The 18,384-nt window shown below is 36.7% G+C and overlaps 1 protein-coding gene across 4 annotated transcripts in view; it reads right to left on the minus strand.

Moving 5' to 3' along the window:
* Positions 1 to 18,384, minus strand: part of CERKL (ceramide kinase like) — a 130,897-nt gene that overhangs the window by 74,070 nt on the left and 38,443 nt on the right. For all 4 annotated transcript variants that reach the window (XM_038585023.1, XM_038585025.1, XM_038585026.1 and 1 more), the window contains exon 2: positions 16,393 to 16,635. In XM_038585023.1, coding sequence (XP_038440951.1) covers positions 16,393 to 16,635 — 243 coding nt within the window. The remainder of the gene's footprint in view (positions 1 to 16,392; positions 16,636 to 18,384) is intronic.

Genomic DNA, 18,384 nt, shown 5'->3' on the forward strand with positions numbered 1-18,384 from the left:
ACAATTCTGGGAAACTGAACAGATGCTGAAGAATGAAACTGAACTATTTTTTCCACAACATACACAAAAATAAACTCAAAATGAATTAAAGACCTGAAACCATAAAGCTTCTAGAAGAAAAGAGAGGCAATAATTTCTTTGACATAGGCTGCACCAACATTTTTCTAGATATGTCCCCTGAGGCAAGAAAAACAAAAGCAAAAATAAACTATTAGAACCGTATCAAAATGAAGGTTTCTCACAGTGAAGGAAACCATGAACAAAATAAAAAGTCAGGGATCCCTGGGTGGCGCAGCGGTTTGGCGCCTGCCTTTGGCACAGGGCACAATCCTGGAAACCCGGGATCAAATCCTACATCGGGCTCCCAGTGCATGGAGCCTGTTTCTCCCTCTGCCTGTGTCTCTGCTTCTCTCTCTCTCTCTCTCTCTCTCTCTCTCTCTCTCTCTCTGACTATCATAAATAAATAAAAATTTAAAAAAATAAATAAATAAAAAGTCAGTCTACTAAAGGGAAGAAAATATTTGCAAATGCTGTATCTGATAAGGTGTTAATATCCAAAATAAATAAATATATAAAGAGCTTATACAGCTCAATCAAAAAAAAAAACTAAACAAATCAAAAAACAAAGCCCAACAATCCAGTTAAAAAATGGGCAGAGGACTTGAATAAACATTTTTTCAAAGAAAACATACAGACAAAAAAAAAGAAAGAAAGAAAACATACAGACGACCAACAGACACATGAAAAGATGCTCAACATTACTAATCAACAGGTACATTAAATAAAAACTACAAGAGAAAGATATCACTTTACACATATCAGAATGGCCAGAATCAGAAAGACAAGAATGAGGATATGGAGTAAAAGGAGCCCTCATGCACTATTGGTAAGAATGCAAATTGGCACAGTCATTGTGGAAAACAGTATGGAGATTCCTCTAAGAGGTAAAAACAGAAATACACTATCCAGTAACTCCACTACTGGGTATTGACCCAAAGAAAACACAGAGGCACCTTTATGTTTGCTGCAACATTATTTACAATAGCCAAGATATGAAAGCAATTCAAGCTTCTTTCAATGGACAGATAAAGAAGATGATACACACACATATGCGCACACACAATTCTTACTTATTCACAGAAAAAGGATGAGATCCTGTCATCTGTAGCAACATGGATGGACCCAGAGGGTATTATGCTACGTGAAATAAAACAGAAAAAGACAAATACCATATGATTTCATTTACCTGTGGAATCTAAAAACCAACAAATGAATAAATAAAAAAAAAAAAACAGAAAACAGACTCATAAAAACAGAGAACAAATGGATGGTTTCCTCTAGCAAGTGGGCAAAACAGGTGAAGGAGAGTGGGAGATACAGGCTTCTAGTTGTGGCATGAATAAACAATAGGAATAAAAGATACAACACAGGGAATACAGTCAACAGTATCTTACAGGGGGTGGTCCCAGTTAAACAGACTAAAGTGACTTAGGAGGGTTCTTGCTAAAAATGCATTTTTACAAAGAAGTGTACAGACGCATCTAGGAAAATTTTAGGAGCCTGATACATGCATAAAATTAGCTCTGTATTATACAAGATAATAATATGTGTTCCTAAAAGCTTAATAATTCAATATAAAAAGAGGGGGAAAAATCTAAGGGATACTGTCCATCAAAATGATACTGATTTAGGACTTTCATTCTGGGAGATTATGGCAGCTGCCTGAAGCAAATTTTGCCTGCAAACTCTCGTCCAAGATGTCAATTTGTCCTAAGTTTATTTATAAATGTAATGTGTTCTCAATAAAAATACCCAGTTTTATTTTCCAGATCTAGACAAGCTCATACTAAAGCATTTATCTAAAAATTAACCTGCAAAAATAGGGAGAAACACTGGGGGTGGTGGAATGGGAAGGTCTACAAGGAAAACTAGTCCCACCAAATAATGAAACATACTGCAAAATCTCTTTAAAATAAGCACTGGTGCATGAATAGATAGACCCAGTGGGACAGGAAAAAAAAAAAAAAGAAAAGCCCATAAATTGACCCACATACATTCAGAAATTTGATATATGATAAAAGTGGTATCTCAAAGCCCTGGAACACAGACATTTTAGAAAATGGTGTTAGGACAACTGGATGATTATTTGGGAGAAAAAGTAAGGTCCGTACCTTACACTACATATAAAATAAGCCCCAAATAAATTAGAGATCTACAATTAAACTTTACAAGTACTAGAAGAAAACATGAATTATTTTCTCTGTGATCTGGTGTAAAGAAAGGCTTTCTGCCAGGACTCAAATATCAGATGTCAAAAAGAAAAACAGTAACAAATTTGACAACATAAAAATTTTAAAACAAAATCTTTGAATCAGAAGTCACTATGAAGGGGAGGAGGGCGGGGGGTGGGAATGAATGGGTGACGGGCACTGGGGGTTATTCTGTATGTTAGTAAATTGAACACCAATAAAAAATAAATTAAAAAAAAAAAAAAAAGAAGTCACTATGAGGGCAGCCCGGGTGGCTCAGCGGTTTAGCCCTGCCTTCAGTCCCCCCTGGGGACCCAGGATCAAGTCCCACATCAGGCTCCCTGCATGCAGCCTGCTTCTCCCTCTGCCTGTGTGTGTGTGTGTGTGTGTGTGTGTGTGTGTGTCTGTGTCTCTCATGAATAAATAAAGAAAATCTTAAAAAAAAAAAAGAAGTCACTATGAGTAAAGAACAAATATATATCAGGAGAAAAATACCTGCAACATACATTGCAGGAAAAGGCTAATAAAGAGAACTTTTTAAAATTAAAGAAAAAAACCCTAAAAGTATTACAGAAAAATAGGCAAGTAATATGAATACAATTGAGAAGATATTTAAAATTGCCCTTTGAATGAATGAATGAATATAAAATGGCCCTTAGCCATATGAAAATATCTTTGACTTCATTCCTACCTTTTAAAAAATGCAAATTCAAACTTTATTAACACACTATTTCTTACCAATAACACTGCAAAATTTCTAAAGCATGAGAGCACGGTCTGTTGGTGAGCAGTCACCTGTATTCACTGCTGATAAACACGAAAAATGGTACAAATTCCATGGCAGAGAACTTGCCAGTATCTAGTAAAACTACACATGCATTTACTCTTTAACTCAGAAGTCTATTTCTATAAATTTACCTTCCAGATACAATATGTACAAAATTATTTCTTGCAGATTTTGTTACTGTAGATATTAGAAACAATCAAAATGCCCAAACAGGAGAAAGTAATGAATAAAATATGGAAGAGACCATACAATTTTTTATACAGCTATTAAAAAAACAACAAAAGAATAAAACAATGAGCTTTCTATGAAGTGATTTTCAGTATATGTAGTCAGTGACAAAAAGCAAAATACAGAAAATCTAACCATGTGTGTGACTTTTTATATAAGAAAGGAATTTTAAAAATCGGTACTTCTGATAATTTTGCCAAAACAAATGTAAGATAAACCAGAAACTAATGGAACTAGTACCTTAAAAAAGGATGAAATGAAAAGGATACTGAAGGAGTTTTGTTCTTTTGGAAACATGTGTATGTTCTACACATTCAAAAAATATAATTAAACCAATGAAGATGGAGGGGGAAAAAAACCCTAAAACTGAAAACAGAGTCAAATAAATAACATATATATCAGAAGAGAAAAAAGCTAATCCATATTAACCTTTGAGCATGGTAATTAAAATGTACTTTAAGTTGAAATTGAAAATATATTGAAATTTCAAAATTCCTTGTATGTAAAAAGTCACATACAACATAAAGTCCTCTGAACATTGCTTTTTTTCACCTAACTACGTAGAATAAAAATCACTCCATATCACTTCATGAAGAACTCATTGTTTTCGGTCTTAGGGGCCACGAAAAGCAAACAACAACAAAACAAAAAACCCAGAACCCTGCCAATACATCTTGAGCTCATTTTGGCAGGATTATTTTTCAAAGTGGTATGGTTGCAGCTATTCTGGAACTATCCTGTAACTATGAGGTGATTGAACAAGTGGACAAATGTGCTGCTGCTGGGACTCAGAGCTCTTCCTGCGGAAGAAAGGAGATACAAATATGGGAAGATGGAAAGGAGATAAACAAGGAAGAAGACAATAGGGTGGATTAGAATTATAGTTATCTCTACCAAGGCTGAATTCTATGCAGTATTTCCTAGCTCTGCCTGCTGCAAGACCCTAGAAGTTACGACATCCTAAGAGCAACGTGCGTATATACCCAGCCGCCTGTCCAGTTTCCCAAAACCATCCTATCCCCACCCTCCCACAAAAGGAATCCCAACCCCTTATGGAAATGGCTAATTCCAGGGCTGGGGCAGCCAAGGTACAAGATAAGTCCAGAATATCCTGTTGTGCCAGAAAGTGAAGACACATGCTCCCAAATTGATGGAAACACGTTGAAGGAACTTAGGAGTCAGCTTTAAAGGGTTCCCCCCCCCCAAAAAAAAGGGTTCCCCAAAATGTCTTCATTTCTATACTTGCATCTACCACAGCAAGAAATCAAGAGTCCTCTTTCTCGCTCTTGAACCAGCTGATTTCAGGACAAAAACATTTGAATTTTCTTCTTCCAGGTCTGACACCTAACACTGCCAGGTCAGTTTCAGCCCTCACTATTTATGGATACGCTAGTTAACTATAAGAAAATCTTTGTAGTTGCATAACATTAATATGAGCAAAGCTCATTGTTTTAACTAAAAGTCAAATACCGAATGACATTTTAGAACCAAGCAGCACTCAAACATATAGATCCCATATCACATACGCACTAACTGTAGGCATCTACTTGGTCACCATCCATCACTCTGAGTTTTTATATATGCGATGCCCAATTAGACATGTGGCCAGGGTAGGAATTATAAGGATAGTAGGATTTGACCAATATATCAAAAATATAACAGTTCAGTAGGTTGAGATTACATTTTCTTTGAAGCAATATTACGGACTATGGAATATGCCTTCTAACCTTTACAGTGTAACGATGGTATGACGGGCTGGGGAGCCAAACCACCCAGGTTTTGAATCCCAGTTCGACAGTTTCACAGTTACGTGACCTTGTGCAAACTCTCTACCCTTCTGTCTCCTGTTCTCCGTCTCAAAAATGTGAATGATAACAGTACCTGTCTCAAGGATATGTGGAAATTAACATCAGTTGGTATATGTGAAATATGATGATGACAAGAATAATGATGGATTCTGTTAGTATTTTAGTATATATTCTATAGGAACTAACAATCTCTCTCATCCTCCTCTCTGAGAAGATGATGTTTAAACTTAGTTTTGAAGGGCTAAAAAGTTTGGGAATGTAAATTCTAAGGAAGCTCAACAAAAACTTGGAGACCTATGTGACAAGAACAGCTATCCTTACCGCAGTACCCACCATTTGACATGCGTTACACGTTTAGATATTATAATAACCCAGCTAGGTTGGCCTTATCAACTTTATGTCACAGCTAGGAAGCCAAAGGCTCAGAGAAGTTATGAAGTAAAATACATAAACAAGTGGCAAAGCTAGGAACCAAACCTCAATTAGCCAAATAAAAATCCCATCGGTCGCAATGACTCACTCATAAACCTGGCAATGATAGACTTTCCATCCATTTAAGTAAAAGGAGGACAAAAAGAGGAACCAGCCATGCTGTCATCTTAGAGTGATCATCCTTTCCACCCATCTGTTCTGTTAGGACTAAGTCACCCTATTTCTGACAGATTGATTAGTATCCATGGTGAGCAGTCTAAGTTTCGAAACAACTTGTGGAGTTTGAACTTGAAAGTCTTTATGCACAGAAAAATGGAAATATTTTTGATATGATAGGCACTTCTGAATGAAGAGTAACACTTTTGGGAAGAAAATCACTAGTAAACGCTGGGCATGCTATCCCGTCAGACTGTCTTCAACCTTCCAGTCTTGCTGCTCCAAGCGTGGGCACGTGGGCAACAGGAAACCTTCTCCCCTTTGGCTGCACAGGGTCCTCTCTTCGGCAAGATCAAAGTTTTACTACTTTTTTTAAAAGATTTTATTTATTTATTCATGAGAGACACACAGAGAGAGAGGCAGAGACAGGCAGAGGAAGAAGCAGGCTCCCTGCAGGGACCCCGATGTGGGACGCGATCCCGGGACCCCAGGATCACGTCCTGAGCTGAAGGCAGACACTCAACCACTGAGCCACCCAGGCATCCCTCAAAGTTTTAGTATTATCTACCTTTCCCAGCTGACCAATTTCATCAGATTCTCATCTTCCAGAAGATCTTCAATCTACATGGCCCATTGATGTCATCCCTTCCAGTATTGCCAAGACGTTTAAAATATATGTATTTGACAATGTATAGTTAGTTCCAAATACATGGCACCGTACATTCCACTTTGCCTTTTAAGAAACCAAGACCACTCTTTTAAAAAAACAATGCATTAAAGTTTTAAATCTTTCTTTGGGGAGGCAGTGTAGCATAGTGAAAAACAGGTGGATTTTAGAGTCACGAAAGCCTGGGTTTGAATCTTATTTCACCCCTTTATAATCGTGTGACCCAGTGCAAGTCAATCAACCCCTGATAATTGTTTCCTTAGCTATCTGTAGGTATTAAAAAAAAATCCCGACCATGATCAACGTGTTGTGATAAAGATTAAATGAGCTGCCTTATGTTAAAAGGAGCTGGGACGATGCCTAACACACACCAGAGAAGCAATATATTCAGTTCACTTTACCAACATTTACAGAGTTAGGCAAACATTTATAACATAACAAACATTTATGGAGTACTTACAATATGTGAAACCCAATTCCACATGCTTACAAAATCTGTGCTCAGAAGAGCTTACAGTCTAATAAGGTATCACCTACATATGCCAACAATTAGAATGTAAGCAACCACACATCCTATTAGAGGTATGGGAAGGGCCACCAAACATTAAAGACAGGTGTCTGATTTTGCCGTGTGGCTCAGCTTTGCAGAGGATTGGCTGGTGACACCACCTGAACTGCAAACTGGACTTCACTGGGCAAACAGAAGATCACAGAAACAGATAAGGAAACTTGGCCCCTTACTTAACAAGTGGGAAGGCACTGAGGTGCAGGAGAATGTGGCCTGACATTAGCTGCTGCAAAGAGCGCAGGAACCCAACCTCACAAGTAACCCTCACTTGTGCCCACCTCTTCTCTTTTCATCAGAAAAGCAATGACCGCATATGACTAGTAGAAACAGAAGAGATGTTTTTTTTTCAAATTTCACAAATTTCCATTTAAGGTAATTTTGCAAAGAAAAAATTAAAAATAGGAGATTTCTCTTTCATGATGATAAGTAAGGACAAATAAATGGTTGATTTGAAAATCCTGTCACCATGTTTCAGCGTGTAGCCATCGCAAATATCCACCTACCTGCCTCCAACGCCAACAAATATACTCATACGAGATTATAACTCCTGGAGTTACACATAATATCTGTATAAATAACATGCAATTCCATTAGCATTAATGGTAGTCTAATGAATGCCAGGGGGCTTAATAATAATTTGTCACTTAATATGAAATATTATGTATTTCCTACTTATGCATACTGTGAGGATGCTGCTTTATTACTCTTTTACTTCATTTCTTTCCAGTGAAAAAGTTGTTAAATGACAATCCATTATACTCTCATCTAAGGACTGATGCCACTTGTAATCTCTCCTGTAGGCTTACAGCATCTGTGATTTGCTTAGGAAACTCTGCTAAACATAAAGCCTAGAAATCAGTCACAAACCATTATTTTTAGATGTTTTAAAATCCCTTTAAGCTAATAAAAAGGAACTGGTATAATATTTTTCATAAGTGCATGCCAAATCATTGAAAGGGACCTGAGAAACCTCAATAATGGTGATAGTCATGATGAGGAATTTTTTTTTTAGGATGAAGAGATGCATTATAATGTCACTGCTCACCCTAAATGTTGGGGGTCAGCATTAGAACTCAAGAAGCTAGAGTTCTGAATCATAATCTGGAGGGGGAAAAAAAAACTAGAAAGTGATAATCTTCAAACAAGACAATACAGCTGTTTCCTTATAAGAATGGGGTTTAAAGTCTTTCTTCTTCAGGAGACAGTGTAAGTTGTACAGTAAATAAAATATATTTAGGAATTATAGAATATACCACTGACCTGGTAGGTGACAGTACATTAGCTGAGGGTTCATGCTACAGATTCAGATGGATCTGGATTTGTTCCCAGCTCCTCCGCCACTTATCAGCTCTTTAACCTCAGATTAGCAAAATTTTAGACTATTTTAAGCCTTAGTGTTCTCATGTATAAACTAAGAGATAATGAGTATAATAAAAATTTAATTATCCTATTTGCTGTCATGCATTATTTTAATTCCTCGAACCTCAAAACAAAATTCCTAAGTAATATTCCCCTTTCTACATGAGAACACATTTGTAGTTTTTGATACTATGAGGATTTAATGAGATAATTAATAAAAATTACTTATAAAAGTGGCACATAGTAAATGCTTAATAAATGTCAGCTATTATCATTAAGATTTAAAATTTTACAATAATGACCTCTCTATAATTGAATAAAGGAAGAAACGTTAACTAATTTATTTAACAGCATGAAAACTTAATGTAACGTATTGCTGGAAATATTTAAAGAAATTCTTATTTAGCCTTTGAATATAATCACATGGTAAAATGTGACAAAGCATATCTAAATATCTTCCCCAGAGAGGGAATTTAGTTATACGGAAGGCAGAGTCCAAAGGACTTTCATTGAGCATGAGAATTTGAAATATCTCAGAAATGACTTGAGACTATACCTCTTAACTCCTATTCTCAAGATACTCCATCAATGACTGAAGCAGGGACATAATTTTCTTCTATAAGGTACCAATTAGTTGTTTTAAAATATAATTATAGTCAATTACATGCAAAAACATAGTCCTCCCTTAGGATGAAAGTGCTACAGAGGGCAATAAGAAGCTCTTGGGAAGATGGTCCTGTGTCACTCATCCCAAGTACAAACAACATTTTGCATTTCTTTAGAACTAATTTTAACTTGCCTTTCAGCTGAGGGAGTAATGGCTATGATTTAGTGCAGATGCTAGTAAGAAAGAAATGTCAAGAAGAGAAACCCTTGGCATGCTTCTGACACCCTTCACCAGGCTCCTGGGAACCAGTCCCAAGGTAATAGCCTTGGAAAATCAGTGATAACCTTTCAGGACTCAGGAATAGGTATTGGCTAACCTTTAAGAATATTTAACTGTGATAAATCCCTGCAAAGATACCTTTTTAACTGTGGAGTACGGAGTTTTATATATGTTCACTAAACCAAACTTCTGTTCAAATCTTTGACATCTGTGGTTTTTGGCCCTGACAACACATGAGAACCTCAAGGACCATAAGGCCACTGATGCTTGATCCACTGCATTTAATCAGGACCTATGAATTCTCAGAATCAGGAATAGCAAAGTCCTAAGGAGAATGAATCTTTAAAAAGATGAAATTCACACATATATGCCGTAGCAAAAATGTGATCCTTTTTTCAATTGTATCCTATTCTTTTATGTTTTTAATTTTTTTTTAGAGGGAGGAGGGACAAAGGGAGAGGGGAATGAGAGAGAATCAGGGAGGCTCTGCACTGGGTGTCCAATCTTACAACCCTGAGAACACAACCTGAGCCAAAATCAAGAGTCAGCTGCTTAACTGATGCAGCCACCCAGATGCCCTTAATATTTTAAAATCATTTTTAATATACTTATTTCATATTCTCTGCTTGTTCTAGCATGTGAAGTTCTTGGTGGGGGCTCTACTGCTCAAGTTTGTTATGTCTCGGGACTTGTGTTCACAGTGATTTTTTTACACTACTAATTGCTGGAAATGAAACAATGGCTCAACATGTCAAACTGGTTCAACATAAGAAGTATTTTTTCCTGTACATTATTAAGCACGATTTCCATGAGCACAATTTATATTTTCAGTTAGAAATCTGATGCAATGCTTGGTTCAAAAAGATTTTGGTTTTAATACGTTAATATTCTTTGAGGAGCTAAGTAGTGTACTAATCATTAAGAATTCAATAGAGACTAGGTTAATTTCACTGCTTTTCCATGAAGGTCCAGCTAGAAAGCAATAAAAAGTTCAAGAAAGAAAAAAGAATCCAAACCTTTGAAGTAACCTTTTTAAACTCAATTTCAGTCTTTAATTTGATAAAATATATTTCCTGTATGTGCAAATTAATTTGTAAGCAATATTATATAAGGCTATGGATAAGAAAAATACATTTAAGTATATATTTAATAAGTAACTTTTATTGGAAAGAATAAAATTTCATGGAGAGTCTCTGCTGGCTCCAAATCTATAGTTGCCATAGTAAGTGTATATTTTGGTAGCTCAAAGACATCAAGTCTCTGTGTGCCCAGCCATCAGCCAAAAGACATGGATGACAGGTTAAAAATGCAACAAGGTTATCATCCCCAGGATGACTAGATCAGAGTTTTCCCAATCAATGCTTTAGTTTGGGAAGCTTCCTTCAAACAAAGCCTACTCAGTCCTACTAAATATAAAACATATAAATTAGGAGCTACACTTGCCCAAGGGTGAGTGACAGGTACAGGTGGACTCCCCACCCAGGAGGCTCATCGTAGGGAATGGGGTGGTGACACTCCAGAGCTCAGTTTGAAACCATAAAGGCAGCAGATATCACAGGACTTTTGTTGGACAGAGTATTTCCTGTGGGACTGACTTTGATATTTACACATAAATAGATATATATTTAATCAGTGTCTACATAATTTTAATATATATTGATGGTAAAAACATATCCAAAAATGATATACATAATTTTGATGTTCTACTCAACTGGTCCTAAATTACTTTTTTAGTGCTTCAAAAGAGAAACTACCCATATTTCATACATAATGTCTTTGCAGAAAACAACTTGTCCCTGAGGAGACAAGTGTTGCCAATTTCAAATAGCACACAATGAAATGTCTGAAGCTATCATACATTTGACATATAACAACTGCTTATTTTTAACTAATCATTATAATGTTGATCTTCAGTTTATTTTTCCTTATAAGTACATCATTTGGCAACATATTCAAGTTAAACTTCCTATCAGTCTGTTCCCCTGTTAAGAAAAATTCTGCTGGATTCACAATAATATAATTGATATAGCCTGGATTAAAAAAAAACACAAAACATATTTTACTATAATTCTCTGACACAAGACAATATTATACAAAAATCAAATTTTAAGAAACCCAGGCTTTTGCTATCAAAGAAAGCATCATTTAAAGACCAACATTATTATCCCATGGAAAAAGTTTTGACATTTGGGGAAATGAGGGGAAAAAATTACTCTTCTTAGGAATAATAAAACAAGTATTTAAGTAATTTTTCCATTTTTTCTATTTTTCATAGCTGAACACTGAGTGAGGCTGTTGAACAAGAGAGACTACATTACGAGGGCAAAATGTACTCAAATATGGCTTATTTATATTAGCCTAGTTCATGAAATTAGCACTTAATGAAACAAAAATATTTCAGAAGTAACTAGATATGTGTTAAAAATGCTTCTTTTAATTATCTCTGGGTAACTATTAAATATTATAAATAAATTAGCAAAACCTAAATATAACAACAAAATTCAATGGTCCTATTTTAGAACAGGTTTGTTTTTGTTTTGAGAGCACACCTTCTATTTTGTTGTTATTCTCGCTTTTGTCTTCTCTGACCTTCCCTCCCCACCCCACCTTTTTTTTTTTTTTTTGAGAGAGAGAGAGAGAGAGAGAGAGCGTGCAGAAATGGAGGGGGATGGGGTGGGGGTAGAGGGAGAGAGAGAATCTTAATCAGACTCTACCTCCAGCTCAGAGTCCAAATGGGGCTCAATCTCAAGACCCTGAGATCATGATCTGAGCCAACATCAGGAGTCAGATGCTGAACCAAATGAGCCACCCAGGTGCCCTTTCTCTATTTTAATATATATCACCCAAGATTCTGTATTTAGCCCTTTTCTTTTTTTTAATAACTCCATACTACTTCCTTATAAGCTTTCATCATGCCCAGCCTACTAAACATCTTCAACAGGATATTGTAATATATCCCAAATGTGTCTAGAAACATTTGAACATTTCCTTCAAATCAACCAGTGTTCTGATTTCATTTTGTCTGTTTAGGACATTACCATTCTCTAAGTTATTTGGGGATGAGACTTTAGAATTTTTTTTTTTCAATCTTTTTCCTTGCTTCCTCAACCTTCTTAGGCCTCCACTAGAGATCAACCAGTTCATTCGTGCAAAGTCGGTCAGTTCTAAGTGGCCCTGGACATCACCCGGGGGGTACTTTGTTTTATCCTTCTCTGTAGGGTACCTGTCAAAACACCTACGAAAATGGGGGCGCCTGGGTGGCTCAGTCAGTTAAGCGGCCGACTTTTGATTTCAGCTCCGATCATGATCTCAAGAGTCACAGGATTCAGCCCAACATTGGGTTCTGTGCTGGGTGTGGAATCTACTTAAAATTCTCTCCCTCTGCCCCTCCTCTCTTTCCCTTTCCCTCACTCTCTCTCTGTCCCTCTCCTGCCCTCCCTCTCTCCCTCTCAGAAAAAGAAAAAAAAAAAAAAAGCTTATGAATATGCTTTAAAGTAGGTTATGGTTTCTAAAGAAAAGATTGGCTCTGGGTCCAGAGAAGCTTGCAATTCACCATTTCCAGGAAACCCAAATATGCAGAGACTGGATCACACCCTAATTGAATAAAAAATTAACATATCTAGTGTACACAATGCTATATTTAAAGGTTGTGCTTATTTATCTTTGTATTACAGGTATTGAAAAAAGCAGAAAAGAACTGTATTAAATTACTTTCACCACAGTAACTATATATTATGCTTATCAGTGACTATATACTAAATTGCATTTCTTAAAGATTTTAATTTCTGAATCAATGGTCAATGGTTATGCTCTGTCATATCTTCATTGTGGCCCGTAACACATTTATAATATATATTTTCTTTTCTGTCTCCCAGATCAAGAATGTCCTATACAGGCATATACCATATCCATTTTTGTATTCCCAACAATGCCTGATATAAAATGTGTGTTACATGAATTAAGCTAATATAGCCTATTAGTCAATAAAGTCATGGTGACTTTTCTATTATTAAGAATAAAAAAAAGATGCTTGCTCAACTGTGTTTAAAAAGAACTGAAATGTAAGAGGATTTAGTTTCAAATAAGAATTGAAATAGTGTTAAGACTCCCTTTTTATAAATATATAAACTGTAATCTGGTTACTTTTCATCTAGGTCTTAAAACTTCAAATATTTGAGAATTGTCTTTTTCCTCCTCCTAGTGCTGCCAATTTGTTCTTTTCTCAGGAATTTATCACATCTTATTCATTGCTCCAGTTCAAAGAAAAGTATGTATATTTAAAAATAATTCTTAATATCCAAACATGCTATAATTGTTAGATGAATTAGTCTAAAGGAGAAACTAGGTGAGGCTTTTGATATTTTCTTCATGTTTATCTTAACAGAAGAAAAGGGAAGGGATGTAGAAGATTGGCAGAAAAAAAATTTCACTTGCTGATTAAAGACATCATTCAAAATACACCCATACAAAAATATATTTTTTTAAATCTGATTTTGCCACAGGACCAGTTAAAAGCAAGGTTTGGGGACTTAAAATAGTGATATCTGATTCAAACATAAGTTATTTATATTTTTATGATATACATTTCTACATATTGTTCCCTCCTCCCCCCTCCCCCCAAACTTAAGTCAAGTCTGGTGTAAATACAAATTTGTTGGGAAGGGATTTTTAAAAAATTGGAAATCAGCGATCTGCCAAACCTGGTTCAGTGTAGCAAGGAATAGGGACAGTGAATGTGAGATGGAAGGAAACAGACCCAACTCTGCAAATGAGAGCAGGAGAGAACCAGGAAGAGCAATCACCCTCAGCCTCTCAAGAAAGACACAGGCCGCCCCCCACCCCCCGCCCCGCCACACTTCTGGAATGAGACTTGAGCCAACTGTGCTTGTCTCTCAGATGATAGGCACTTTGGTGAACACATGCATTACACAGATTTGCAAGTTAAAAAAAAATTCAGGAAAATGTTCTAAAATTGTAACCTTAAACAGGAATGTTGGTATTATATGAAGTTTGGTAGAGAGATTCAGAACTATAATCATATGATGAAACTGACACAGGACTATGGGGCTTGGAGATAAAGAGGAGTTCCTCCTACAGGACCTGGTAAGTCCACTTGAGAGCAAAGTCATTCATTCCAACCATCTTGGTTAGGTTCCTTTATTTTATTAGAGAATTTCAACCGTCTGTTGTTTGCTTGCATTGGTTGACTTCAAATGTCAATGTATTTGCTTTAATCATTGTCCTGTAGGAACCGTGCCAGAGTATATGACCTCATATATTTTACTATCTCCAACTCTTACCCAAATCATTTTTTTTGTTTTTTCTATTTTTTTACTTTGTTTTTTTCCAACTCTTATCGAAATCAAAGTTACAAAAAAGTAACATTCCCTGCAGATTATATCCTAAAATATATATAAATGTATTCATCTCTATAATTTTCCTAGATTTTAATCCTAGGAACCAAAAAAACCAATGGTTTTGGAACAAACCAAAAAAAAATCATTCATAAAGCTGGAAAAATATTTGGACAATGTTTTTGTGTTTTGTATGTAGCATGTGTGGTCTATTTCAATAAGCCCCTCTACTCCTATAAAATTGCTTTTACTAAATTGAGCTTTGTTGTGATGTCCTCTACTTATTATTGGTTTTATAGGTGAGATACATAGAGCAAGTTGCCCCTTAGGTCACTCTGTTAGCCTTTCATAAGCCCCATGGGAGAAGATTTCCTCAGATCTTCAGTGAAAGAAAGAGTTTTGCCCCTCCTTATCAAATCACATTCTTATTTTATAGAACATGAAAGTCTCACGAGTACCTGCCCAAAGAAATTTAATTGCGCTTACTAATTTATTTTATTTAAGCTTTTGAAAATCTCTTCCTACAGGAATATAAAATAAAACACTGTAAAAGACCCACCGTTGAAGTGAATGCTTTTCATTAAAAATATATATTCACTATGTTTCCATAGATGTGAACTATACTATGGCCTCTATAGTTTTCCACCTTCTTGAAAGAATCAGCTCTCCTGGAAGGTGCCAGAGGAGCTAACAAGGAAGCATGGGTCCACTTAGTAACAGGGTCTCCTAGTTTTAACGTCACTTCAGCTCATTGTCTATAGGCCTAATGTTATCAGGTGGTTGCCTTTGGCCAACTTGGGTCCTCGGTCTTGATCAATGACACCTGGCCTGCAACTTTCTAACATCATCACATGCCTGTGCTTTGTCTGGCACCCCTCTCTGCCCTGTGTCATCTTACACCAAACTGCACCATCAACTACACCAGCTGTCTCTGCCCTGATCCATCTGGCAAACAGAAAGAAATGGGCTAAAAAGGAAACAAGACTTACAAATGTATGAGGAAAAAAAACTAATCCTGAAATTCAGTTTGATTATATCTTAACTAGATATGTTCTAGAAATCTAAATTGCATATTTGTATTCATGAATTTTATTTAGCATCTAAAATATAAATGCCATTTAGAAATTTCAGATATGTTAAATTCATTCAGAGATAATATTTTGGTACGTATATTCTCCCCCTTCTGGATAGTAACCTCTAGAAAAATCTACCCTTAAAGAGATAAACTGTTATCCTCAAGCCACCCAGTACATATACACACTTGCCGTCAGTACATTCATGGAAAAAAAAATAATTCTAATATAAAATCAAGAGACATGAATCGAAAAATAAATATGCTTTAAAAAATAATTCAACTGAACTAAATTACTTAAGAACTGTGTTATTTCAAATTATTAAAGCTTCTTTGTGGAAGTGGTCATTCAAAAGTGTCAGTGCCCAATTCATTCTAGGAGACTAGCATTACCCTGACACCAAAAGCCAGATAAAAGATACAAGGAAAAAAAGAGACAAAATTACACACCAATATCTCTTATGAATATTGATATATAAACTTTCAACAGAATACTAGCAAACCAAGTTCAATAACATATTAAAAAGATTATATATCATGATCAAGTGGGATTTATTTCTGGAATGCAAGGATGGCTCAACATACCAAAATCTACACCACATCAGCAGAATGAAGAAAAAAATATGATTATCACAATTGATGTGGAAAAAGCACATAACAAAAATCAACAACTTGCGTGATAAAAACACTCACCAAACTGGGAATAAAAACAGTCTTCACATACTCAAGGATTGCTGTACTCATAAATACAGTATCTTGTTCAGATTAATAACCTACAGCAAGTAAACCAAACTCATTAAAAAGTCCCATGAGGAGAAGTACTTACCTGCCAAAATTTTCTTGAACTGCTTAAACCATACATCACAGTGGTCTTCACTTAAATTAATAAGATCAAGCGTAGAATCTTTTAATTTATTTTGTTCCTTTTTCAAACAAATGAAGAGTGTGATACCCAATAAAGTACCATTTCCCTGTTGCTTAGCAGAATAACGTCGTTTCAGTTTGACAGAGAATATGTCCTTGACTTCAATAAATTCTTCTTTACATTGAACATCACATTTGGAGTCACCTGAAAAAAAATTAAATTTTCTGATCAAAACCATTGTGTCCAGATCTTCTATGCATGAATTACAAAAAGTGAAACCCCACAAATCTTTATCATGTTTCATTTCATTGATTGTGCTTTATATCACTCCCTGTGTGAGTTGGGGAGGGAAGAAAAATTGGGTCTATTTTCTCAAGAATGAAAAGAGAGAAAGAGGCGCCTGGGTGGCTCAGATGGTTAAGCATCTGCCTTTGGCTCAGGTCATGATCTCAGGGTCCTGGGATCACGCCCTGTGTCAGGCTCCCTGTTCAATGGGGAGTCTTCTTCTCTCTCTCATTCTGCCATTCTCTCTCTCTCTCTCATAAAATAAAATAAAAAAAATAAATAAAATAAAATAAAATAAAAGAGAGGAAAAATGGCATTGAGTCCCTGTCATACAAGGCCTAGGAGATTCAAAAACTGAAGATACTCAATAGGAGAATTTCAAGAACTTAAAGCAACATTTCAATAACAGTAAATTAGCATTATGCAAGAGGCTCCTCGGCCCTAATCGGGACAGAATAAAATAATGGGAAGAGTAGAATTCATTAACAGAAGTGAGTTTATAACAAGTATTAAAGGTGAGGCGTACGGAAAAAGAGTACATACATTCCAGGTAAAGCAAAACATGTGTACAAAGGAAGCAGGGTGAGATCACTGTGCGAATCCCTGCCCATCTAGAAAGAACCATCCACCTGACTCTTACCACAGGCAGACTTTATTTCACAGTGGCATGAAAGTGTACTGGCTATGTCAACCACAGGTCAGAAAATAGGTTTTGTGGTAAAAGACCATTTCAACTGACTCTCAAAGTAGCAGTGTTTAAACTTTTAAAAAGTACTTCTAAAATTCCCACCCAGGCCAACACAGAATCACAGGGACTGGTTTACCTTCGCCTGAAATAACTAAAAAAGTATGGGAGATACACGAAACATCCGTTTTCAGGGGGCCCTGGGTGGCTCAGTGGGTTAAGCTCCGCGTTCGGCTCAGGTCATGATCCCAGGCTCCTGGGATCGAGCCCCATGTTGGGCTCCCAGCTCAGTGGGGAGCCTGCTTCTCCCTCTCCCTCTGCCCCTCCTGCTCCACTCATGCGCTCTCTCTCTCTCTCTCTCAAATAAATGAAAGAAAGAAAAGAAAGGAAAGAAAGAAAGAACATCAGTTTTCAGACACTGGGCCATCAGGTAGCCCAGGACAGCGGTCCTGAAAGAGGGGAAACAAAGGAAGCACAGGAGCACCCCAGGCTACTGCCTGGAGAGGGTTTCCAGGCCACAGTGTAAGTAGGGAGCCCCCAGGGAGCCCGGCTGTCTCCGTGGGTGAAGCAGGAATGAAGAGCACCTGGAAGCCCCAAGGACTCTGTTCACCAGGCAAATGGCTGGGGAGGGGAAAGCTGCAGGTGGGTGAGCTTTCTGCAAAGGCCCCCGCGAACCTTCAGCTGAGTATAAATGGCACATGTGCGAGACCAGGGGAAGAGAACTACCCAAAGGGTTAGAGAAAACAAAGCTCAGAGATCACACAGGCGCTGCCACCAGCCAAAGTGGAAAAACAGTGCAATCTGGGAGACACTGAGGACGGTCCTTGTAAGAGAACGGTCTCCTTCATGAGCTAACTAAAGGTCGCTCTGATTCGAATCACCTAAGAAAACTTAAAAGCAAACCTCAAAAGGATTAAACTGTTTCCGAGTAACAACTACAACCTACGATAAAGCTCAAGACTATAGGGATACAAAAATAGTCA

Source organism: Canis lupus, chromosome 36 (assembly GCF_011100685.1).
Source record: "Canis lupus familiaris isolate Mischka breed German Shepherd chromosome 36, alternate assembly UU_Cfam_GSD_1.0, whole genome shotgun sequence".
Lineage (NCBI taxonomy): Eukaryota > Metazoa > Chordata > Mammalia > Carnivora > Canidae > Canis > Canis lupus.